The 24,004-nt window shown below is 38.9% G+C and overlaps 1 protein-coding gene across 1 annotated transcript in view; it reads right to left on the bottom strand.

Annotated features, from left to right (window-relative positions):
• Positions 1 to 286: 286 nt before the first annotated feature.
• The window catches only part of LOC145769494 (uncharacterized), a 42,877-nt gene continuing 19,159 nt past the window's right edge, over positions 287 to 24,004 (bottom strand). Inside the window, exons 11-55 of the mRNA XM_082581142.1 lie at positions 22,193 to 22,246; positions 21,295 to 21,348; positions 20,952 to 20,996; positions 20,564 to 20,617; positions 19,932 to 19,976; positions 19,549 to 19,602; positions 18,748 to 18,846; positions 18,325 to 18,369; positions 17,895 to 17,948; positions 17,598 to 17,642; positions 17,353 to 17,460; positions 16,971 to 17,024; positions 16,518 to 16,571; positions 16,285 to 16,383; positions 15,398 to 15,451; positions 14,866 to 14,964; positions 14,561 to 14,668; positions 14,128 to 14,235; positions 13,722 to 13,865; positions 13,519 to 13,626; positions 13,192 to 13,245; positions 12,458 to 12,511; positions 12,103 to 12,156; positions 11,815 to 11,868; positions 11,215 to 11,322; positions 10,793 to 10,846; positions 9,527 to 9,580; positions 9,111 to 9,210; positions 8,643 to 8,704; positions 8,347 to 8,400; positions 7,884 to 7,937; positions 7,278 to 7,439; positions 6,905 to 7,012; positions 6,678 to 6,731; positions 6,443 to 6,496; positions 5,707 to 5,760; positions 5,530 to 5,583; positions 5,034 to 5,141; positions 4,865 to 4,912; positions 4,522 to 4,632; positions 3,935 to 4,073; positions 3,188 to 3,359; positions 2,615 to 2,723; positions 2,187 to 2,342; positions 287 to 1,797 (exon numbers count right to left, since the gene is read on the bottom strand). Of these exons, the coding sequence (XP_082437268.1) occupies positions 1,651 to 1,797; positions 2,187 to 2,342; positions 2,615 to 2,723; positions 3,188 to 3,359; positions 3,935 to 4,073; positions 4,522 to 4,632; positions 4,865 to 4,912; positions 5,034 to 5,141; positions 5,530 to 5,583; positions 5,707 to 5,760; positions 6,443 to 6,496; positions 6,678 to 6,731; positions 6,905 to 7,012; positions 7,278 to 7,439; positions 7,884 to 7,937; positions 8,347 to 8,400; positions 8,643 to 8,704; positions 9,111 to 9,210; positions 9,527 to 9,580; positions 10,793 to 10,846; positions 11,215 to 11,322; positions 11,815 to 11,868; positions 12,103 to 12,156; positions 12,458 to 12,511; positions 13,192 to 13,245; positions 13,519 to 13,626; positions 13,722 to 13,865; positions 14,128 to 14,235; positions 14,561 to 14,668; positions 14,866 to 14,964; positions 15,398 to 15,451; positions 16,285 to 16,383; positions 16,518 to 16,571; positions 16,971 to 17,024; positions 17,353 to 17,460; positions 17,598 to 17,642; positions 17,895 to 17,948; positions 18,325 to 18,369; positions 18,748 to 18,846; positions 19,549 to 19,602; positions 19,932 to 19,976; positions 20,564 to 20,617; positions 20,952 to 20,996; positions 21,295 to 21,348; positions 22,193 to 22,246 (3,663 nt within the window). The 3' untranslated portion in view covers positions 287 to 1,650. The remainder of the gene's footprint in view (positions 1,798 to 2,186; positions 2,343 to 2,614; positions 2,724 to 3,187; positions 3,360 to 3,934; positions 4,074 to 4,521; positions 4,633 to 4,864; positions 4,913 to 5,033; positions 5,142 to 5,529; positions 5,584 to 5,706; positions 5,761 to 6,442; positions 6,497 to 6,677; positions 6,732 to 6,904; positions 7,013 to 7,277; positions 7,440 to 7,883; positions 7,938 to 8,346; positions 8,401 to 8,642; positions 8,705 to 9,110; positions 9,211 to 9,526; positions 9,581 to 10,792; positions 10,847 to 11,214; positions 11,323 to 11,814; positions 11,869 to 12,102; positions 12,157 to 12,457; positions 12,512 to 13,191; positions 13,246 to 13,518; positions 13,627 to 13,721; positions 13,866 to 14,127; positions 14,236 to 14,560; positions 14,669 to 14,865; positions 14,965 to 15,397; positions 15,452 to 16,284; positions 16,384 to 16,517; positions 16,572 to 16,970; positions 17,025 to 17,352; positions 17,461 to 17,597; positions 17,643 to 17,894; positions 17,949 to 18,324; positions 18,370 to 18,747; positions 18,847 to 19,548; positions 19,603 to 19,931; positions 19,977 to 20,563; positions 20,618 to 20,951; positions 20,997 to 21,294; positions 21,349 to 22,192; positions 22,247 to 24,004) is intronic.

Below are 24,004 nucleotides of genomic sequence, written 5' to 3'. Positions count from 1 at the left end.
GGCCCAAGCTAATGTAGCCTAAAGTTCTTTTTTCTCGATCATTGGATTTTCTTCAAAGTTTGCAGACTACTGTTGCAGAGAATCGTAGCCTACCAACTACCGGTACTCAACTAGCACAGAAAGTTGAAGATAAGAACATTCTTATGCAGTCACGCATCTCACAGATGGGAATGCCCAACCCAACACCGTCGAAATCGAAGTAAAGGGCCAAGTTGCTCTTTGTTTGTATTTTTTCATTTGTGGTTTTCTACTAGGCCTATTGTTAAAAAGGAAAAAGCAACCAACGTTTTGACGTAAAGTCGTTTTATTTGCAATCGATTAAAAGCAAAAATACAGTCGAAGTAAAAAAGTTAAACGTGACTAAACTGCAGTTGATGGAACAGCACGGCGATTGGAATGCTTCACATTCGAGTGACTTCACATCACGTGACCTGGGCAGGAGGACCGCAACAACGTACACGACAAGTTTTGCTGAGTCAACTTGTTTCTTTCTCCGCCTCTTTGGAAATGTCCACGCTGTTTAGTGCTGGTAAACTGAAAAGCCATTTCCGAAAGGATAAACTTCATTCAAAATTACTCCAACGTTTAAAATTTAACAAGAACATCTACTTTTAAATGACGTCTTTCAAAAGCAGATGTTCCATACAAGGCCAATATATACTTTGCTGAAAAACTTTGATTTCAACAAGGTATAGAAAAGTGCCTTGAAGGGGACTTTCTCCCGTCAAAGGAGTCAAACAAGACTTGTCGCACGACGTGAAACGACCACTCCAACCATTGCAGTGATGGAGTAAGATCTAAACTCGGTATCTCATCGGCGGATACAACGGACCGGCGTTGATTAAACAGGCGGGAAACGGCTTGAAAAATTAAAAGTTTAAGAGACAAACAACTGTAGTGTGCTGTTGAACATGGGATTTGAAGTGAAGATGACAAGGAGAAATTACATTTCTGAAACATGATGGCTGCATTAGGTATAAATACTACGCATTACGCCGCTCGAACAATGCAAATATGCTGAGTCTCTTGCGTCACTTGGGGTTGCGTTCGGTACAGTTTTTCGGTGCAGAAGTTAATGTTACAGCGCGATTGCAAAAAAAACACACACAAAAAAAGCAAGTCTACTGTATATATGGCGTCTAAAAAAACACAAAAGTAAATATGAATGCAAGCTGAATGTGCGGGGCAGAGAAAACAGAGACACCAAAGCGGGATCGATGCCGCTGAATAGACATCTTTCACAACGTTACTTTTCGTTTAGAATGCTGATTATTACCAATGATATGCTGAAAGACTTGATACAAACTAGCGAAACGGGTGAAAATCCAGGCTACAAGCGATTAAAAAGGGTTTACAATACAAAGCGAGTACAAATTTACGATAAAATGTCACACAATCATCATCATCATCATCATTTGTTTGTTTGTTGCAGTTCATTCTGCAAAGATGTTGTTGCAGCAAATCTGCGATTCGCTGTCGTCTTCATCATGCGGATATAGGCAATACTCGTAGTCGGTTTCGTTCAGGAAAAAATCTCGCTGTTCCACATCGTTTAAATATGAAATCGACGTAGACGCAACTGCGTTTTTTCCTGTTGCAGCAAGATTGTCAACACTGGGGCTGTTTCTTTCTTTCTTCTTCTCTTCGTCTCTACTTGAAGCAAACTGGCCCAAACTCAACTCCAAACTCCTGATCCCTTTGACCAACATCCACTGGAGCAATGTCCGTGATGGGCATCCTTCCAACTTTCTCTGTTTCATACTCAATGATCGTCTTGCTCCAAGTCGAAGCGCGTCCCTTCAAATAGACAGAGGTTGAGAAAGTTAGTTGAGAAAATATTTAAACAGGTCATACTAGAAACACAATCTTATATTTACAACAAAGCAAGGAGAAATATTTTCAATGTTACACTGGTGGTAAATTACTGTAACATCTGAAAAGGTTTTCAACGTTCACATTTCAGTTGAGTTTGGTTCTGTTTCTGACAATCACAGCAAAAAAATACACGCCAACACAACGGAGGCATATAAAAAGGTAAAAGTGACATGTTACATTTATTTGCAACGTCATCGCAAACTGTAATGAGTGAAGTAATGTTTGATTATTTGCTTTGTTTGTTTTCTTTTCATTGCACCAAATGTTTTCTATTCATTGCCCCCTACTAAAATCTGAAATCACTAACTCACCGCACATCCGTCATGGATGACACGGTAGGTTGTTCTTGGATTTCCTTCAGCAGTGAACTCTACATCCCCAAATCCTCTCAACCTCACAGCTTGCTCCAAACTGTCCGTCATCCTATTGTGGTAAGCGACCATGTTTCGGCAGTAGAACGTCAATCGCTGCAAGATAAAAAAAGAAAGGTGAATTTTAGAAACCTGTCACGGCAAAAAGAACTTCAGAGCTGTACACAAAATTTGTGTTCATATCAACCAGTGACTTGCCAATTCTGCAATAGAAACATTTAAGCTCCTTGTCAGAACGGCAAATTTTCAAATTAGTTGAAAAAACGTGAACCGATGAAAGAGTAGTTTTAACGTAAATCAAAATAATTTTGTAACAGGCATAATATCTAGTCCACTGTTCAGTACTTTCAAAAGTGACGGTACTATACCTGCTTTGCCTTGTTGCTGAGCATGCGAAGGAAAGTGAGTTGGGTTCTGTAGTCAGCGTGGGGGACTCTGGACTCTCTCGGCGGATCGTACGATATGATGCGGCCATTGCTGTATCGGTCAAATACTTTTTGTTTATTAGGTGTTAAGGCAAACAAAATGAAAAAATCTAAAACTTACCTACGAGTTGTGAGATGCATCAAGATATGAAAGTTTTACTTTTGTAGTTGACTTTAGCATAGCTATACTTTTCAGACTTATTGGAACCATAGTAGGCTACGTCACTTTCGCTTATTTTAGCATATTTGCACGTTTAAGTAAAACCATGAGAGACTTGTAACGTTTAAAAAAAAAAAAACTTTATAGCAATTGTAGCGTACACAAAAAGCCTCTTCAAATGTATCCCGAAATGGTCATTTAATTCAAACTGTAAAAAACACGCGTTTTGCAGTGGACAAGAAAAAACTGTGCATTAAACAAGTTGTTAACTTTACCAATGCGATTGCAACTTTCTAACAGGTTTCACACGGAAATGACATTCATTGTACTTTCGAATACCGTACACTCGCATTCACCTTGATTCGCCATAGTAGATGGGATCACCATGGATTTCTGAGGAGCTGAAATGGGTTCCATTAGCAATGGCTCGGTCTGTAGGATAGACACATGTCTCCATTGTATCGAAGTTACAGTACACCTCCATTCCGTCAGCATTGCAACCACCGTTAGGATCGATCCACCGCACACCTGATCGCCAAATGAAAAAAAATCTCTGGTTCGTAAAGATTACAAACAATTAAGGAACTTGCTTAGTGCGGATGTACTGTCTTTCATAGCCGAGTGGTGAGAGAACCCAAGTTCGGCGTTCGAAAGGGCGCTGGTTAGACACCGCTCAAGAGCATGTGGCTGTGTCATTGGCAGAACACTTTAAGGCATGCCTGAAGGTGGACACGAAGATCGGTTTCCTTGCCTTCCCCTCCACATAGGCTAATCTAAATCTTCAACTACACCAGGTGTAAACTTGGATACAATAAAAAAACGTACGGATATTCTGCAAAAACCTAAGAAAAATCGATGATTCTAAAGGTGGTCGATCAGTATATTCGCTATTAGCAACAACATAAAATTGATAATCATTTTACTGGACTTTTTTTTCATTTGTGACATACGTTCGGCAAAAAAGTTACTCTTAACAAATAATAACCAACATCTAAAAATCACTTTATTTCAATCGGATGCGGCTGGCAATGGCGCTTTGCATAAAAAATACCCTCCAAACTACGGAAATTTTTTCTTCCACTTTTCACCAGTTACTGACTCACCGCTCTTTGGCGATTCTCCCTCCTGCTGCTCGGCCAAGTAAATGTCCAAGCAGGAACGAGCAGGTGACTTTCGGTCCGAGCCGCGGGGAGCTTTGAGTGTTTCCACTGAACTGGTAAGTTCTTTCAGAACCATCATCATCTGTGGATTGGTGGAGCGTTTTAGTGACAGTGCACGTTGAAGCTTATTAGTCGGTGTCTTTAATTTGGCTTTGATAAGATGTGTACATCAACCTCGAAATTGTTGAACTCTGCTCATGAATTTCACAATTCTTTTCCATGGAGTTATGGTTGAATTAAAATTGACAAACAAGAACACAATTTTGAGTATGCAACTAAATTAAATGTCGTCGTAGGCTACTTGTAATATGCTTATACCAAAAATGATTAGAGTGTTGCAGGTTTCTAATAAATAAGAACAAAATGCCTTTTCCCATCTCATCCTTGTCCTAGCATACAAGCACCAAATCAGTGGAGTTAATTGCACGACTATTGACAATGATTTTCATACCATGCTTCCAAGAATAAACGAACCAAACAATATCCGTATTTTAGTTTTCAAACCAACAAAGAAAATCACATTGGGCTACCTCGTTGTCTCGTTGTACGGATGCATCGTCACTGGCTGGCTGGTCGTTCACACTACCAGGCCCTTTGTACGAGTAAGCTGGAACGCGGTACGCTGCAAGGTTGACCCCCGGCTGCAAACAAAGTCGTGAATCAAAATCTTTAAGCAAATGTGATGCTAATGAACATGAACTAAGCACTTTGATCTCGAAGTAGCCTTTATCTCATGGAAAAGGTGAAGCGTTAAAGTAAAGAATATAACACAACAAGTAAGGGCAGTAAGGCTTATTAACAAAACTAAAAAAATAGTCATTAAAAACTGCGATAAGTATAAATGTGTCGATTTACAGAAACCTAGATACTTACCCCTGGAGGTCCAGGTGGACCAGGGGGTCCTGGCCTTCCTTCAGGTCCCTTAAAACATATTTTAGTGTGTTAAAATATAAACCGAATCAAACTTAATAGCAAAAACCAAGAAACAGTTAATTAAGTCCAGAGTTGCATTGGCCATTTTCAATCATCAAGTGCATCTCACCTTCATACCATCTGATCCTGATCTACCGCGAGGACCACTGGGTCCCATAGATCCGGGCGTACCAGGATTTCCATCATTACCGGATTTCCCTCTAGGGCCAGGTGAACCCTAGATTCGAAATCAGAGCGTTATATGAGAACAATAAAATGTGAACGATAAGATTCCTGTATACAGTAGTCTAACATAATTTCAACCTTGATTGAGGGAAGTCGTTGGTAAATCATCCCAATCAAAATTAAAAAAGCAGTCTGAAAGCAATTCTAAAAACCCATTTTTTGCACTTTGTTTTTTTCTTAATAATATTGCGAGTATTAATAATAACCACTCGCAATCTTCAAGTTCTGTAGCCTACCACCAATCAACTATTCACTTAATAATATCTATAACGGCTGTTGAGTAAGTTTTAAACTAGGTCTGATTGTAGCTGATATTTAAGACCATCTTGTTAAACATTTAATTGCTAGGCCTATTGTTGCTACCGTAGTTTAAGACTTACCCGTACACCTTGTGGGCCAGATTGACCGGCCAAGCCCGCGTCTCCTTGTTTACCCTAAAAAAATAAGTAAATATATACGCAATGCTTTACATTTGTAGAAATTACAAGCGCTAAAAAGGCACAGAAGTAATTTCATGTAACCACTAAGTGATGTAGCATACTCAAAAGGATACTTACGGGAGGTCCTGGAAGTCCTTGCAGACCAGTAAACCCACGATGCCCTTTCGATCCCTGGTTAACGAAAGGTTTTTATTAATAATAATTAGAGACGACACTTGAATGCACTAAGAGTAATATAATGCACTAATTGAATGTACGGTACTAAGGATGCCTAGAGTTACAAACGTTTCCGAGTCCTCACAGTAATTTTACACAATGCATGTGTGGTCATAATGGGTATGAGAAAGCTACGGAGGCTTGATAAGAAATTATGCTCAAACAACTCCTTTACAATCAAGCTTTTTATCAAGCAGGCTGTCATAAAGTAGGTAACCGTCCATTTTGCCTTGAACTTAAAGTGATTGTCCAGCAACCTTACCGCAATAAGCTGTGGGAAGGCGCAGCGGATAAGGCGCTCGCTTTCCTTTCATGCCATCCTGGTTCAACTCCCAGCTTATGCTGGTTGTTAACACCGCTCACCTCAATGCAGGGTGTAATAAATTACGTGGGCGTAGTTGCTGAAGAATAGGCGGCCGAGAGAAAGGAACTGGCCACCCTACTCTCGGTAGTGCCAAAGGATTAGTATAATAAAAACCTTATCTTCTCATCTCCCGATACTTAGATCAAGTATACGACTCACCTTTACCTTTACCGCAATGTTTGCCGTGGCGAAATTAAATATTTGCAGTTCATCTTATCTTCCATTTAATTATACAAGATTGCATTGTGATACTCAAATTTTGCAATAACTTACCGCAGGTCCTGCTCCTCCAGTTGAACCCTTGTCACCTCTCGATCCTTGGACGCCCTTAAAAAAATAGTAAAAATATCCGTTTAATTAATTTGCGTATTGCTAAAACAAATTTCTCCTCGTTTTTTTGTTAGAAAGTTGTGTTATTTCAGCTAAATCTACATACGTTATTCATGCAATCTTACTTTGTTTTAACAATTTGGTGCAACCTTTTCTCTTTAACCAAATAAAAACTCACCGGAGCTCCGCGACCTCCTTCAGGTCCAGGTGAACCCTGTGTTCCTGACGGTCCCTGTTGATACACGTGAATTATCTTTAACAGATAGTAGTAATCACGATTTTCAGAAAAGTATTCACCATTCATGCTTATTATACCTTTTGCAAAAAGAGCTTGTCACTGCATCAAGATTTGTGCTGAAAAATTGATTCACGTTTCATTATTTGGTTTGTGGACTATTCACTTACAGGCTCTCCTCGAGGTCCACTCTTTCCTTCGATTCCAGTTAGTCCAGTTTGTCCAGGCATTCCTGGGCCTCCTGGAGGACCAGTGTTTCCCAGCGCACCTTGCTCTCCCTGCACCACAAGTGTAACATTTCAAATCATGAATTTTGAAACATAAACAAAAACGTTGTTCAAACTTGTCGACTGAATGCTACGATAAATAAATCATCAGAAAAGAGAAGGCATTTTTGTTCACCACAGTAGTCCTTTCGTCTTTTGGCTAAGATTACAATAATATGAAAATCAGTCAGAATTTCTATTACAAAGCCCACATACCGCACAACGTTTTTCTATGTTCATTACTTACTTTCATACAAACAGGATAAAAATTATTTACCTTTATTCCAGGAGCTCCGTCACGTCCTGCCAGTCCTTCCGGACCAGACTGTCCTTCAGGTCCTGGCTCACCTGGTGGTCCCAACGCTCCTGGTGGACCAATATCTCCAGGACCACCACGCTCTCCGGGAATGCCAGGTCTTCCTTGTTTTCCTTCCTCACCCTACAGAAAAGTGGATTTCAAGCAGTCTTACGTTATATTTTGATAGTAACTAACAGCGGAAAATCACTCCAGCAAACGTCGCTAACTTCTTGTGTCGGTCAATCAGTTATTGCAGTGCTACAAAACTAACTCCAAGCCCAAATGATTTCACCTTTGGAGTTCAAATAAAATACCTCAACTTATAGTAAATGCAGTTAAAACATTGGAAGAAATATTAAGTTGTTTTTCGGTAGCTATCAATTACAAGCCAGTTGTCCACCAATACATAGCAGTCAACAGACTGGAAACAGATGCAGGATGATTACGTTTTATAGCTTTTTGGTTCGTAGAAAAATAGATATTCCGCTGAGATATGATAAAACCAGCTTTCATCTCTGGTAAGCTATAGCTGCAAAAACATATCACAAACACGCACTCATGAAAACAGTATGAAGTTTAACTCACAGGACTACCCGGTATTCCACGGTCACCAGTTGCTCCAGAAGGTCCGGGTAAGCCCTGCAAAGTACAACATCAATAAGTCACTAAGTGCAGTCAATTTCAAATAAAATCACTTGTTCTTTAGAGGTAAAAATCAGTGAATATATTGTCAGTGACCATGGTTTTATGTGAAAACTCGTTCAAAATGGTCATGAGCATGACTATTTTGGTTAAAAGTTGAAAAAACAATTCATTACATGATACAACTGCATATTACCAAGAAAAATGATATTGAATCACGCGATGTGCATGGAAAGCAGCATCAACCTTTTTAAAGTTTGATTGTCACTGAATATAAATTTCTTTAACAGCTTACAACTAGACGACATTTTCTAAAGAAACAAAATATAAATATTGTATAAAATAGAAAGTAAAACCAACATTTTGCTGATGGCATCAATTTTAAAATATGTCTTCTACAACTTACCGGATTACCACGACCGCCGGGAATACCAACAATACCGGACGCTCCAGGGGCACCCTGAAAAAAATGTGAGGATACATTTGAAGCAGTAGGCTATTGCTAATAATTTGCGTTGACAAAAGCTTTAGATGCTTGTTTTAAAGCAGACACAACAACAATGGGATATCACCCTTTTAAAGCGACTTCCAAAGAAGGTAGACTGCTATGTCCAAAAAAAAATGCTGATTTCAACACAGCAGTCTTCGCGCAGGTAAAAGACTTTTATCATTTCGATGAATCACAATAATTTCGTCACTTACAGGACGACCAGCTTCTCCAGACGGTCCAGGTTCTCCTGGCTGTCCGTTTATTCCCTGAAGTCCTAAAAAATTAAAAGAATTGCGTTTGTTGATCAATTGCCACGATCAAAACACAACTCAGCAAGATGAAGAAAGCAAATCTGTTAAAACTTTTTTGATGAACTCATTTTCCGCACAACTTCTCTAAGTAGAAAAATGATAGGCTAGTCGTTGTGAGTGCCAAGCACTAGGATTAAGAATAAACCATGAGATTACCACTATAGCTGCTAGATTCTTTTACTGTGCATCGCCTCTTAGTTCAATCAACAAATAAACGCTTGTCCGTGTCTAAAGTGGAACAAGTGGAGTTGATTCAAGTATAATGCTCGGGGTAAAGGTTTTCACCAAGTTAAGTTAATAAGACATAACTTTTAGGATATGTTTTATTACTATTTTTTCTAAAGTTTTGTTACTACATCACCACTTTACCAGGTTCTCCTTGAGGCCCGATGTTTCCTTCGTCACCCCTAGAACCCTTTGAGCCGGGTTTACCAGGCTCACCAGGGTTTCCTTGTTGACCAGGGGATCCCTAGTTGAGTAGTAAGCGTTAGTAACATGTTTAACTGGTTCAAAATATTTTCTAGATGGCGTGGCCTACGTTACAGTTTATTATTTTCACATATGAAACAGAAACGTAGAATGACAGCGCTTGTTTAAGGAGGGCGTGACAACAACTTTCCAAAGCAAATCTTTATTATCTAAAATCTTTATTAGCACAACATATAGATGATAACCAGCAAGCAGAAAAGATCAGTCACATATAGGCCTATGTGGGATTAGTTGGAAACATTTGTTCGCAAGCTTTGGCTAGAAGGGATAAACTCAAAACTCTTGACAAAATTTACCTGATTTCCACCTGCACCCGGTCTTCCAGTAGGTCCTGGGAAGCCAGCTGGTCCCTATGGAAACGAGTAAAATTAAAACATGGTTAATACTGGATATAGCCTACTGATACCAATCAAGTGTAGGCTACCTATAAACTTATTGTGGCAGTCCCGCATCTCTGGATATGCTTCTTTCCTACTAAGTTATGAAAATCTTAGCATTTTCATACAATTTTTAACAAAATAAACTCATCAGCCAACCAAGAACACTTTGGGATACTGCACGACATAAGGAACGCTGATAAAATTACAAACTGAGCAATTGAGCATCTAGTTCAGTGGTTCTTAACCTGGGCGCTACCGCCCCCTAGTGGGCGCTGTTAACTTTTAGAGGGGCGGAAATATTCAGGGGGCGTTATAGGGGGCGCTACATTCAGAAGGTGTAACGATATTTTCCTCACTGCAAATTTGCTTTAGTAGTTCTGCTGGGGGTACGAGAATCCACCGAGGATGAGGAGCTATATACAGTATAGAGATTGTGTTTAACAAGGGAAGTAGTGATTCTCTCTCAGAGCATTCTATGTTGGCCTATACAGCACAATGCACAACACCATCCGACAAGCGTGGACGTCGGATGGTGTTGTGCATGGCCTTTGTTGTTGATAATGGGCATTGTTTCCCTTTCCTTGTAGTAAGTAAATGGCATTTTGTGGTCAGCTTTTGGCAGGGACAGCGGGCAGGCAGTGCAAGCAAACCATAAGGACTGGTCATAATAATAGTCAGTCAATAATGGTTATTAGTGTAACTCTTACTAACTACTAAAAAATCAGCAGAGATGTGCCTTAAGACTTTTAAGTTAAGAGCCTTAAGGCACATCTGTGCTGATTTTTTAGTATTAAAACTAACATCGGCTTAAACTAGTTTTTTCTTACTAACTAATAACTAATTACTACTGGCTGTAGGCTAGCTTTATAGTCTTGGAAGAAAATGTCATTAGTAGGCTACAGCCCTTATATTATGGTGGGCGCCAGACTATGGAAATCTCTGAAAAGGGGCGCTGGGGAAAAAAAGGTTAAGAACCACTGATCTAGTTCATCCAAGGCCGCATCGGCCATGATACTGTAGTTAGTGTAGTAGTAGCAGCATTGCTAACGAAAAACAAAACCATATTATTACTATAAATACTGCTACGGCTGCTGGGAAGAGTAATGCAAAAAAAAATCTAGACAAAGTTTCTCTTTACTGTTCACTGTCGTGGTTCATCTCAAAGTTTAAGAAACAACTCACAGGTTTTCCTAGTCCTCCACGATCACCTTTTCTTCCTCTTGCACCATGTGGACCCTAAAATGTAAATGGAATGCTGAAGTTTATGCTATACTTTTGAGATAAGCATTTTTATAAGCAATTTGGAGGGTCATAGATATATTTCTTTGCACCAATCCACAATAGGCCTATATTCCATTCATTGTACACCAATGCTTTTTTGTTACCTTTCATTTTATATGATATAACCCTAACTGTATAGCTTCGACAGATTATAGGCAACAATTTAGTTAGATTAAATGGCATTACTAAACAAAAACCAAAAAAACAGTATGTGCAATTGCCCATTGTTTTTTTTAAATAATGTCATTCAATTCAATTAAGTTGTTGTTTATCTTGCATAATATCCCTAGCTGGTAGCTTACAAGTAAGATATTTTGACTTACAGCCGGACCAGAAGCGCCAGCAGGACCTTGTGGACCTTCTTGTCCCTGTCCTCCTTTGGGTCCTCTTGAACCACCGTCACCTTTCTTACCAGGCTGACCTTCAGACCCCTGTGTGAACAAAGAATTGGTATTGTCACTTCTTTGTCAATAAGTTGATTCCCAGCAAGGATATTTGGCTGGGTCTCCGGAAGTAAAAGGGAGTTTAAAGATTTGCGAAGAAATTATAACTTTTTTCACTTGCGTAATTAAACGCATCAGTACAAAATTGATGGGACGAATAACATTTTTGAAAACTATTATCTCAACCTTTAACGTTGGGACTGAAACCAACTCTTTAAGTGCCTGAGCGGTATTACAAAAACGCAAGTGCTTTTGTGTGGACTTTGCCATACTGTTAACAAGCAACACATGGAGTATAGACAATAAACATCATTATCTGACGCTGAAGACTATAAACAAATTATCTGAACTGCATTGGTTTGACAAACCAACCATTACAACACGATTATTCAACAACGTCTTAATGGTTTTGGGAAGAACATCAATTCTGAATAGTTGTTTCTTGATACAAGATTTAGATTTCACTGTTGTTTTGCTTACAGGTGCTCCTGGATATCCATTGCGTCCTACGGCTCCTGGCTCTCCTCTTTCACCCTGAAACACAAACATGGTGTCAGCAAAGATCAACTAAAAGCGTAGGCCTACAAAGGCCAGGGGACAACGTAACACCAATCAGCTGCAACTTAACTCTTGTTAATTTACTCCAACTTTACAAATAATCCAGAATAAATCTGAAAAAAAAAATGCAATCCCCAATTTCACTCCAAACGTCACTGTGCTTTGATCTTAACCCTAATCACATGAAGCAAAACTAAAACAATTACTCACTGGTGATCCTCTTGGTCCGGACTTGCCTTCTTCTCCGAGTGGGCCTGCATCTCCCTAAACATAACAGGAATGTGCAGCATGTCGGTGTTACAATAGTTCGTTAACAACATTAAAAATATTTTCTCTGCATTTATGCCGCCAAACAGTATACAGTATTATATTCGTATGAAAAAAACTGTGTTGTACAGGTAATGACTGGCGATAACCACTTCATTGTTCTGATACAGCTGTAAAAGGCAATACCAAAAAAATGTACCCGTCAGTGTCAAGTTGTGTTAGGTTGCTCTTTGATAAATGCAATTGCAACTTCAGGCGATTACAAATGTAAAAGTACATCATCAATAACATTGCTTACTTTGTCTCCAGAGATTCCTTGAGGTCCAGTTAGCCCAATGGGACCAGTCAAACCCTGGAAAAGTAATCTAAAGCTTAATAAATAACATTTGTGACAAGTCAAAAACACAATTACAGCAGCCTACAATCAAGTTTTATAAACAAGGATGAATTGCATAGCTCTTGGATTACATATAAAATCAATGTCACTTGGCTTTATATGTTGGTAGTTAGTGTAGGCTACATATAAAACCAACAAGTTGAGACGTGCAAAAATTTTGAGATCTTATGAATGGTGAGCAGAAGTGTCGTTTACTGGACTTCAAAATACTTGATTCACAAAGATCTACGATAAAAATAAAGGCATATAATTACAGATTATTCTTGCCTAAATATAACCTTTTCTTGACATTGGAAAACAAACGGCATTATAACTGGCCTAGCCTACATGTTCAACAAATTGAAATTTATACCATATTGAGTTTTAGTTTAAATTGAACTCTCTCTAAACTTAAAGCATCATATAAACAGATATGCAGAGAAACGGTACGGGTATCACAATTAGTTTTTTGTTTGTTAAAAAAATAATAATAACAATTAATCAACCATTCAGAGTACACTGTACTTGCTGCGAAGTATCATGCAGAACTGCGGTAACAACTAACAAAAAAAAAACAATCCTAAGCTACTCATTTTGCGACTTTTTTAATCAAACGAAGAAAAAGCATCAACTTGTACAACAATTTTTGTACTCACTCGTGGGCCTTCTTTTCCAGGTTCTCCTTCTATGCCAGGATTGCCTTCATCTCCCTGGACAAACACAAACAACGAAAGATCAAGCTACTAACTGTCCAAAATCAATCTCAACTCTTCCATGGCTTTGATAAAAGCTACTGTTATAACCTAAAACACCTTCAGACGATCGGTTGCGTTATAAGCTATCGCAGTCATGTTGTAGCCTAGTCGAAAACAAGCAAAAATAAAAAGTAAAACATTGTACTGGATTTGGTTTGGATCTCATTTTCGTCGCCTGAACGTAACAAATCTAGTAGATTAATTATTTATGGTAAAGTTATCACTTACCCTGTCTCCCTTGGAGCCAGGTACACCAGGCTGCCCTCTGTTCCCCACGACACCTTGCAAACCTTGAGGTCCAGCTTCACCAGGTGGCCCAAGTGGTCCGGTTTGACCCTAACAAATAAAAAAGGGGTTATTAAATGAAGTTTTGTTGTAAATCAAGTAGCGCCGATAATTACTTAATGCCACTGTAGATGTAAGCGACTCACTTTGAGACCATCGCTACCAGGAATACCAGGACTTCCACGGGAACCGGTCAAACCTTGGGGACCCGCCAATCCCATTTCTCCAGGAAAACCTCGTTCTCCGCGAGATCCAGGTTCACCGGAAGGCCCCACCTCTCCAGGAACTCCCTAAATTCGCAATCAACTTGATTTAAACTAATGTACAGCAGCCTACTACATGTTAATTATTGTAATTGTACAGAAACACAAAACCAAGTGTTCATAAGGTAGGCTATGACGGAGGAACATGATGTGTGGAAGCAAATTACAGCCAATATTCCGCTCGACGGCACATGATGATGATAGGTTATGTAGGCTACTGCATGTAACTATGTATATTTGGTGACTATCAAACAAATTTTCACAGAGTGTTAAAAATAAAAGTACTTACAGGTTCTCCTGGTTTTCCTGTCTCTCCGTTGCCACCAGGTGGCCCAGGGAGTCCCTGAAATCCTGATGGTCCAGGTTGACCAGATTCTCCTCTTTCTCCTGCAACTCCCTAAGAACACAAACGTTTTCTTGTGTTTGGACATTAATTACCCTCATATTAATTTGATGCTGTTTTACAATAAGAATAAAAATTGTGAAGATTTTTGACTCAAAGCAGTAGTGTATCCATACGAACTGAAATTCAAATATTTTACATTTTTGCTAATGAAAGAGGCAAGTAATGAGTTGGAAGTAGCGCAGTACCAGCAATCAGCATTTCCACCAGTAGTACATACACGAATAACATGGTCTATTCTTCCAGCAAGGTGCAGCGAAATGACATTGTATTGAACCTTTGTTTTTAATTGGCTAATATGGCTTGTTCTAGAACTTACAGCTGGTCCAGGTTGTCCTTCAGGTCCGACATTTCCATCTTTACCAGGAATTCCTCTTATCCCAGGGGGACCATCAACACCTTTCTCTCCTTGTTTTCCCGATTCTCCCTAAAATGAGTCGAAAATAAAAGTAAAAACAGTGATACTTTCAATGAAATAGCGATTAGACATATTGCAAAATATTTTCGTTGCAGCTTTGTTAAATTACAAAACCATCAATTTAATCGTGCAATAAACATATGCTTGATTTTGTAATCGTTTAAATTTTAAGATGACTATATTTTAAGCAAAATTTCTATGCTTACGGATGTGCCTTTTGGTCCAGGATAACCGATTTGTCCGGGCGGTCCTTTTGAGCCTGGCGGTCCAGAAGGTCCTGCCAACCCGTCGTTACCCGATAGTCCCTACATCAATGTTAAAACACAAAAATTAGCCTAATTGAGTGAAACTGTTTACCGAACATCTAATTTAAAAGGGGATATAACTAAAAATTGAACATTATTATCGCGCTTAAAGTAATAAAAACAACAACGAGAAAAATGCAAATTTAAATGTTTCCAAGTTACACCATGCAAGAAGAAACACGTAGATTAAGGAGAAAAGTGAAAAAATCCAAATATAATCCTTTTCCATAATAATCAAGAAAAGGTCTACTTGAAAAGGCAATTTCAGTAGGCTTTAATATTTTCGTGGAGCTTTACTACAGCACGAACAGCGTAAGCGTACAAGTGCATGTTCACCAGATTATAGGGATTGCTTCTAAGATAAAGTGACAATAAAGATAAAGTAAGATAAAGTAAAAGGAACAAAATAGCCTACTTATCAGCAACCACTTACAATCGGGCCTTGTTTTCCTTGACGCCCTTCCATACCTGGTTTGCCAGTGAGGCCCTACAACAAGTCAACAGAACGTTTAGTAAATGCAAACACACAAAAACAAGATTAAAACAATTCCTATACAAAGCCAAACCTGTAGCTGATCAAACAGAGAAATTGGAATGGTACTCAGGCTTCTGTGCTAGCAAAGGGGGTGGGGTGACGTGTAAAGCACATGGAGAATCACTAGCCAGATAGCAAATCGATCGTTTTTTATATTGATTTAACGTCTGTGTAGACGTTGAATCAATGCAAAAAACGACCGACTTGCTGTCTGGGTAGTTATAGAATATTACAAGCTTTTGTACCGCTCTACAGCGCATCAAGCCGGTTCTTATGCAAATGGTACAGTAGCCTTTACTGGACTGTAGCCTTTACTTTAATTTACTGTAGCAAATTGTACAATAAGCACAAGAAAAACTTATGTTTCTACTTTGCTATTTGTTAATGGCCTGCATGTGATAAAGATATGCAAAACGTGTTTCTAATGAGTTGATATGTTCTCAGCGCAATCAGCAGCAATCCTTTAAAACTAAAACAAGAAAGCTTAGCTGTATGTGATCACTCCGTTCATAACCGACGTAGAATTATCGTGCCGGTTATTTAAGATGCAGTTATTCTACATTGCAACGTACCACCAGAAGCGAGAAAACTGGAATACTATTGAGCTTCATGAATGGCATCGCTGCCAGTTACACTATGCTCTAAACCGTTATCTCATCTCGAAATAAAAAGCTGTTCAAGTCGTAAGTCAATTGTTTGTTGGTTGTGCCACACAATACAGCCAGAAAACAAAGCTTCATTCTACATACTTTTTAAAGTTGAATTAAAATATTAATTCTTCTTACCCGAGCCCCAGGCATACCGGGCTCTCCAACACGCCCTGTGTCCCCGACGGAGCCCTTGGGACCGGTAGTTCCAGGCCTGCCTCTTCTGCCAGTGTTCCCCTGTGAAAATAAAAAAAAAATAAACAGCGCTTTATCACAACAACGTACTAGAAAGAAATTTAGTTAACCTTCGTCATGCAAAGAACAAGCTATTGCAATCTGTTTTTAAAAGCTTTCAATTGTGTTGCATTTACCTTTTCCCCAACTCGTCCATCAGCGCCGGGAAATCCGCGGTTACCTGGCGAGCCCTAAAATATAATGACGTAAAAGGGGCGGATCTTTTGTTTCAGAAATTGACTTTAACATCAAAATACCAATTACAACCCAAACAAAACTAGCTAAAAAAATAGTCTTTGTATGCACGTTCTACCTCCGATTAATACTATCATGGTACGGTAACACTTAACACTAACTGAGAATCCAGTATCTCTTCAACAAATATCGAATTTACAAAAATAAAGTATCACAATTTATAATCTTGGTTGGTGCAAGCAAAAATGAAAATATCATGCTTTGTCAGTGCTTTGCAAAAAAAATAGGATGTTCAAAAACATAAATTGTTTAACACAAATGTTAAACCGCAAACTGCATCACGCAGTACAGAAACGTAATAAAAGTATGATAAGCCACTAAATCTATTTCTTTACCCTTTCTCCTTGTCTTCCATTTGGACCGAGTGGACCTGGTTCGCCTCTAGCACCCTGAATTAAGCACATGTTTTTACTAATTTTGCATTTGCAAAACCTAAACAAAAAACGCAGGAGGCTACTTTTTACTGCATCCTTCAAACCGTAGCTTCTGCACAATTCCTTTAATAGGGTTTTGGCTAACGATACCAACGATTGCGAATACGATTCGGTTAAACATGATATGTCTAAAAATAAATGCCTTTGCTGAAATGTGGTTGATGATATAGTCACAAGTGAAAAAGACGATTCAGAAAAGCCTTTTTTCTCGTTCAAATCATGTAATGTTCAGTGGTTCTACAGTACCGAAACTAATAATTTCGAACATTAATTGATCACTTACTCTTTTGCCTTCTTCTCCTTGTGGACCGACAAGACCCTGAGGACCAACAGATCCCACAACACCTTTAGGTCCTTGGTCTCCTTTGTATCCCATCATTCCTGGATTTCCCTGCATTAACAAATAGCATTCATAGGAAGAAGTCGAAATAAATTACATAACTATTGTACTGAGCGGCAAGTCGTAGGTCCTTGCTATGTTGCTAAACGTGTCTAATGTGAACATAAAACGTTCAATAAAACACACACCTGATTTCCTTTGGGTCCGATGTTGCCAATATTTCCTTGAGGGCCCTGAAATAAACGAAACAAGATGTAAACTCAGTCAAAAGTCACTCAAAGCAAGGAAATCTCTTGTGTTCCAGAAATATTTGAATAATAAACATGCAACATAAAATGGGGCAAGCAAACATATGATTTACAGCTTCACTGAGCAAAAACCGCCTTTAAACTTTAATTTCCATCAGAACGCCAATTCTTAATTAATGCAAGTCCCTACACCTTTCAGTTCTACTGCAGTACTATCCTGAAATAACGCATACTTACAGGGGAGCCTCGAGACCCAGGCATGCCGGGAGGCCCAGCTACGCCAGCACTGCCCTGCAAAAGAAAGAGAATACTTTATTCAACACCTTCTTTTTTTCGTGGGCAAATAGTTTTCATCTTCAAAGGAAAACTTTCAGTAGCCTACCATCTTTTTATTACCATAAACTACTGTAGCTGTACAACGGTTTGGGATTAGTTACATAATGTAGTTAAAATACCAGTCATACAAAGCTTTGACTCATGACATTTTTCGTAATGTGCAGTTCGACTCAACTACGAAACACTTTTAAAATTTCGATCTTATAATAGTTTGCCACGACTCAAGTTAGTGATGAAATTTGGTTAATAATTTCATCTTTACAAAGTACATTCTGATAGAGTTAGATCGTCACTTTAAAATAGGCTTCTCGATTGAATAATGCAGACTCACCGTTGAGCCCTTAGGACCAGGAGTTCCATCCATTCCGCTAGCACCCTATAAAAGAAATTAAATTTATGACACGGAAGAAAACTACCCCAGTACCCCATTGTAGCAAACTACCCCATTGTAGAATCCATGATATGTGCCATAATTTATTGCCCTATAAACCCAGCAGCGTCTAGAATATCGGAATGGGTCATTGGCTAAAATACTCTACTGATGTGATATGTTGCCATTTCTCTCATTTTGTGTCTTATTTTTATTTCTCTTATGTTGCCATTTCTCTTATTTACTATAATGTGCCAACGAGAAATGTTGTGCAACAATCATGCAACCAATTAAACGTGTAAATCAAAACATACTGTAAATGCACCAAGAAATTCAGAAAATTTACATGATTACACCAAGTCCAAAAGCGCATGCAGTACTTACAACTGCGCCATGAGGACCAGGGGGTCCAGGAGTACCAGATTCTCCTCGGGATCCTTGGGGACCTTCAGGCCCAGAAGATCCAGTTGGACCGGTTTCTCCCTGCAATAGAAAAAACACGTCAGTTAATGAAGTTTAAATTTCATAAAATCTATTCAAAGCGAAAATAGAAATTGATTGTTACACAGCAATGCAACAAAACCTTATTAACACAATTTCCCGCGCTACGCTGCTTAAGCGCTTGGTAGGCTCCAGCTGAGGAGCGAGGGCTGACACTTTGCGTATAGCAGCCCTCGTCCTTGTCTAATGTCTACTCCTCAGCAGAGTGCTGTGCACCTGTTTGGTGCAGCAGTGATCACTGCCATAACATCGACACTGCCATCAACAGCGACATCAACTTCTGATCAACGAAGCTGATGGACAAAACATCTCTGCGCTAATTGTGTGGACCACAGATTGAACTCTCAGTGGAAGCCGTGCACCACAAGACTCCATTAGTTCACTCCCTATGCTGATATCCGTCTCACCAGCGTGACACTACTGTACATACAAAGACAGGCATAGGCATAATTCACCTACTACAACACACGGAAACTTCAATCCTTTGTGATCGACCCTGGGTCAGAGGTTCAAAGTCTCTACAATTATGCCATTGCCAAACTGCCAGGATCAAGCTCTCGAAGAAGCTTTTTTGGTCTGTTATAATAATTTTCACTATCTCAATCTCTATCATTCAGATGTCAATAATATTACAGCTCGTTTCCGAAGACTGTTCTACAGTATCAAATTTATTGAACATCATACCTTTGATCCTGGGCTTCCAGGGAATCCTGGAGGACCGCTATTTCCAGTTGGTCCCTGGGTAATGCAAAATATAGAATCAAAAATTGCAAAAAGCAATAATATGTAAAAACATAATGTTTAATTTGCAAGTAATGTTCTTGTCATACAATGACTGTCATGTTAATATACAGTATATTCAAGTACGGTTAAGAACGAAAAAATTGATGATGTCAACTACAGAGAGAAATAGAGGAGTCGCTGCAGACAAATGGACGACCCTGGTTTTTCGAGATGAAAACCAGGCTTCTTTAAACCAAAATTGCGTGAGATACGGCATCTAAAATCTACAAAGAAAAATCAGCACTACTGTATGATTTATCAAAATATAAGACCATCCAACCTACCGGAGGTCCGGCTTGTCCTGACAAACCATCCGATCCTCGAGCTCCCTGTCATAAAAATGTTTTTTTATTATTTTTGTGCTGTTATACCTGGAGTAACTACTGTATTTGAATAAGCTTAAAATGCTATTATTATAGCGAAATTAATTTTTAAATAAATTATGATTAGGATTGTTGTGCATTAAAAGAACGAAAAGTAACAAAGGCCTATTACACTATTATAGCTTGAAGGCAATGTCTGCACCCAGGACCCAGATGTAGATTTTTTAGAAAATGAACCTTTAAGTTATGTTGAGTCATCAAAACAATGAACAAAGCTATTAAAAACATTTCTTTGACACAACTGCAATTATTATTTTCAAGTGTTAATAGCCTATAATAGGCTACAAAAAAAATAAACCGAGCACTTTTTATTCGGATTTTAACGTCTTTTTTCTTTGAGAAAGGCCTTGTGATTTCAATGCAGATTATTATTATTCACGATGCAAAAGTCAACTACACAGTAACATCTCATTTTCCCTAATAGTGTTCTGCTTACGGTCATTGTTTGAAGGCGCAAAAGAACGCTAGTGACATCTACAATTTGTGTTGCTCATAAGTACTCAGGCGTTGCAGAAACACTGAATAATGCTTACTGGTGATCCTGGTGGTCCGGATCTTCCACGATCTCCTGGTGTTCCTCTTGGTCCCTGATTTATAATAAAAACAACTTTAAACGTGATCCACTTCAAGTACAATCTATCTTACCAAGAAGCTAGATGACGTGCCTTGCAAGACCCTATTCTACCCCAACATCCGCGAAACAAGACGAAAATAAATCAGGAAGAAGACTAAAGTTAGATTTTATTCTGACGACGAGCTTCTGAAGAGAATCAAATTAAAAGAACTGCAGCTTCGAGCTAGGAAAAACCTTCTTCTTGCAAGATTTAAATTCTGTACCACAAATTAACACTTTTAAACACAGAAAAACAAGGGTTAAATTGCATGATGTAAAAACAGAACAATGCAAATGAAAATTGTTACTTGTAGTCCCGCTGGTCCAGGTTCTCCAACTGCACCGGCTTCTCCCTAAACCAAAACAAGTTTTGTAAGAATTTCAGCTGAGAACAAGTTGTTCAGTCTTCCGTCTTGCACCAACAAAAACTTTTTACAGTAGTTAAGCACAAGTTTAGAGCAACTTAAATAAAAACAACTACGTTGGTTATAGGCCAAAAAAAATTATCAATTTCTAGAAATTTCTTTACTATCAAACATTAAATAACAGTGCCTCGTGCAAGTGTAATCAATCACATCACATTATATCCTTCTACTTTATAACGAAAAGCACTTTTTTATACATCAATAAGTTCTACATGACATCACTTACATCGGAACCTGCAGCACCTTCGTCTCCTTTCTCCCCACTAGCACCAGGATGGCCCTGTGATATGAAATGTCAATGTTAGCACTCACAAAAATGAAATTATAAGGAAAATAGGAAATGCTTAGTAAACACACAGAGATTAATACTCATCGTCGTATCTCAAGCTTGTGATGATTGAGCTGTATTAGATGAAATAGAAACAGGATTTATTTCAATATGTAAGGATAAAATAAACTTGCAGCTTTGCAGTTAGTGGCACTTATGAGTTGCGCTTTTGAAACCGTCGAAAGTAAATTCCATTTTTGAATTTAAAATCGTCTAGATGAAAACGCTTTGTAGTCGTTTCTGAAGGTCTAACTCTAAATTACCAGCATCACACAACGTTGTTTATAATTAAAAAAAAAAGTCTACAATCCGGCAAACAAACAAAATATAAGCAGAGGGTACATAATGACATGCTTCTCTATTTTGAATTAAACATTGTGACATTTTGAGCCAAACTGAATACAATTTTGGCAAAAGTTTTTCGGTATCACGCGGTCCAACTTAAACCTTAGGCCTCTTGTTTCATGTAACGATATTTGAACTCAACAATGCCATGTTCTCTTTTAGATCTGTTGTTACTGCGAGAGTTTGTTTATAGCCCACCGGCAATGGCAAATATTTTCTTGCGATTGACTGTTTTTGTCATTACTCCGATCAAGCCCAAATTGTTTACCCATTCATGCCCAGGGTTAATAAGCTCACTGCGTTTAGCAAAGCAAGAACACAGATGTCTCTGTCTCTCCGAGGGAGTAGCAGGATCACCATCCATTTCGCCATTGAGTCGGTAAACATCGACAAAGCATTAACAAAACTAGTCACATTAAGGTAAAAATGCTTCTATCTAAGTCCAACTCACGCGATGGCCTTTGCTTCCTGGAATTCCTGGAGTCCCTGCAAATCCACGTGGTCCCTGAAAAACATATCACTTATAATCGCGTTTTAAAACTGCCTGCCTTGTGTAAAGGTGAGAGCAATCCATACCCGGGATTGGTACAGAGCAATATAAAACCTGACATTTTTATTATTAACTTGCTCTTTTAATTTAACGTATAAGTTCAAATGTAAAATTTTGAAAGTTTTTTTTCAGTAAATGTAACTGCAGTAGCTTACTTCTATTTTACACACGGATGCATTTAGAATCGCTTGTAGCTTTACATTTAAAAATGTGAATAAAAATGTAATAGCATTATGAAAAAGTGTAACCTCTTGGTCACTGTTATAGTCGTCATTTTATTTACGTTGAATATATGTAACTCGTGACCAGCGTCACTACATAATCACCGTTCAGCGTTTTCTGGTACAGACGTTGGAATTGATTACCACCGCACTGCGCGTGTAATCAATTGAGCGTTCTGTACCACGTTCCTCAGTTGATTGTTTTGCGTTTTTTTCGTACTAGCCTATATATTGCGTTGATTTTATACACTGAATCAGTAAGTAACAAACCAGCTCAGTGGCCGAGTGGTTTCGCCTTCGGCTCTGGTGCTGGTAGATCTGAGATCGATTCCAGGTCGGGTCAAACCGAAGACTTTAAAAACGGTACCGATTGTGTTCTATCCTGCATAGCGCAGTGAGAATGAGTCGGGTAATAATGTGATAACATCGTAAACCTGATACAAATTAAAAATGAGCCCTGTCGCTAAAAGACCTCAGCTGTTGTAGAGCGACAATAAATAAAACCATAACATTATTATTATTATTAGTAAGTAACAAGAGGTAAATGGTTTTCTCACTTGGTTGGCTATCGCTACAATTATTATTGTTTATTTTATATTAAACGTCTGGAAATACAACAGACATTTAACTGGCGTCGCCGGCAGGATCTTTACAGAATTTCTACAGGATTTTAGAAACATGGAGAAACTGATCGAAGTCCTGCAACAACAAATTGTCAACCAAGAACGTCAGACGAAGGAGCAAATTGCCAGACAAGAAGAACGTCACCAGGAACGTCAAGAAGAACAAGAAAGGCGCCACCAAGAACAACTACGAGAAATACGAGCCCAAACTGCGAGATCACAGCCAACAACAATACAACAACAGGTATCTTTACCTAAGTTCGTAGCGTTCGAAGCCACCACTGAACTGTGGGCAGACTATTGGAAGAGGTTTAACACCTTTGTAGCAGCACATTCAGTCGCACAAGACAAAATGCCGCAGGTTTTTCTCACCAATCAATCACCTACAATCTACAAAATGTTAACAAATTTGGCTGCGCAGGAAACAAACCCAAAAGAAGTCAACGATCTCACCATGACGGAAATTACAAATTACATGGCTCAACAATTCGACCCAAAACGCTTCATCGTGAGGGAGCGGTTCCGTTTCTGGAGCGAAATGAAGCGCAAGCCCGGTGAAACAGCTCAAGAACTAGCCATCCGCATACGCCAGGCAGCTGCCACCTGTGACTTCTCGTCCATTTCAAATCCATTGGACGAAGCTTTACGTACTCGTTTTATTTGTTCAATAGGTAACGAGGCGGTGCTTAAGGCGTTATTCAAAATCAGAGCTGATGAACTTACTTTCAAACGTGCGGTGGAGGTTGCATCAGAAACCGAAGAGGCAGCCAAGGTGGCTAAAGAAACTGTTTACGGCACTCCACCAGCACCAGTTGCGAAAGTAAGGACCATCAGCAAACCTCCAAAAACTAGGCAACTTACAGGTACTT

This window comes from Aplidium turbinatum, chromosome 4, assembly GCF_918807975.1.
Source record: "Aplidium turbinatum chromosome 4, kaAplTurb1.1, whole genome shotgun sequence".
NCBI lineage: Eukaryota > Metazoa > Chordata > Ascidiacea > Aplousobranchia > Polyclinidae > Aplidium > Aplidium turbinatum.
Note: the sequence above shows the minus strand (reverse complement) of the source record. Positions and strands in the feature narration are given on the sequence as shown.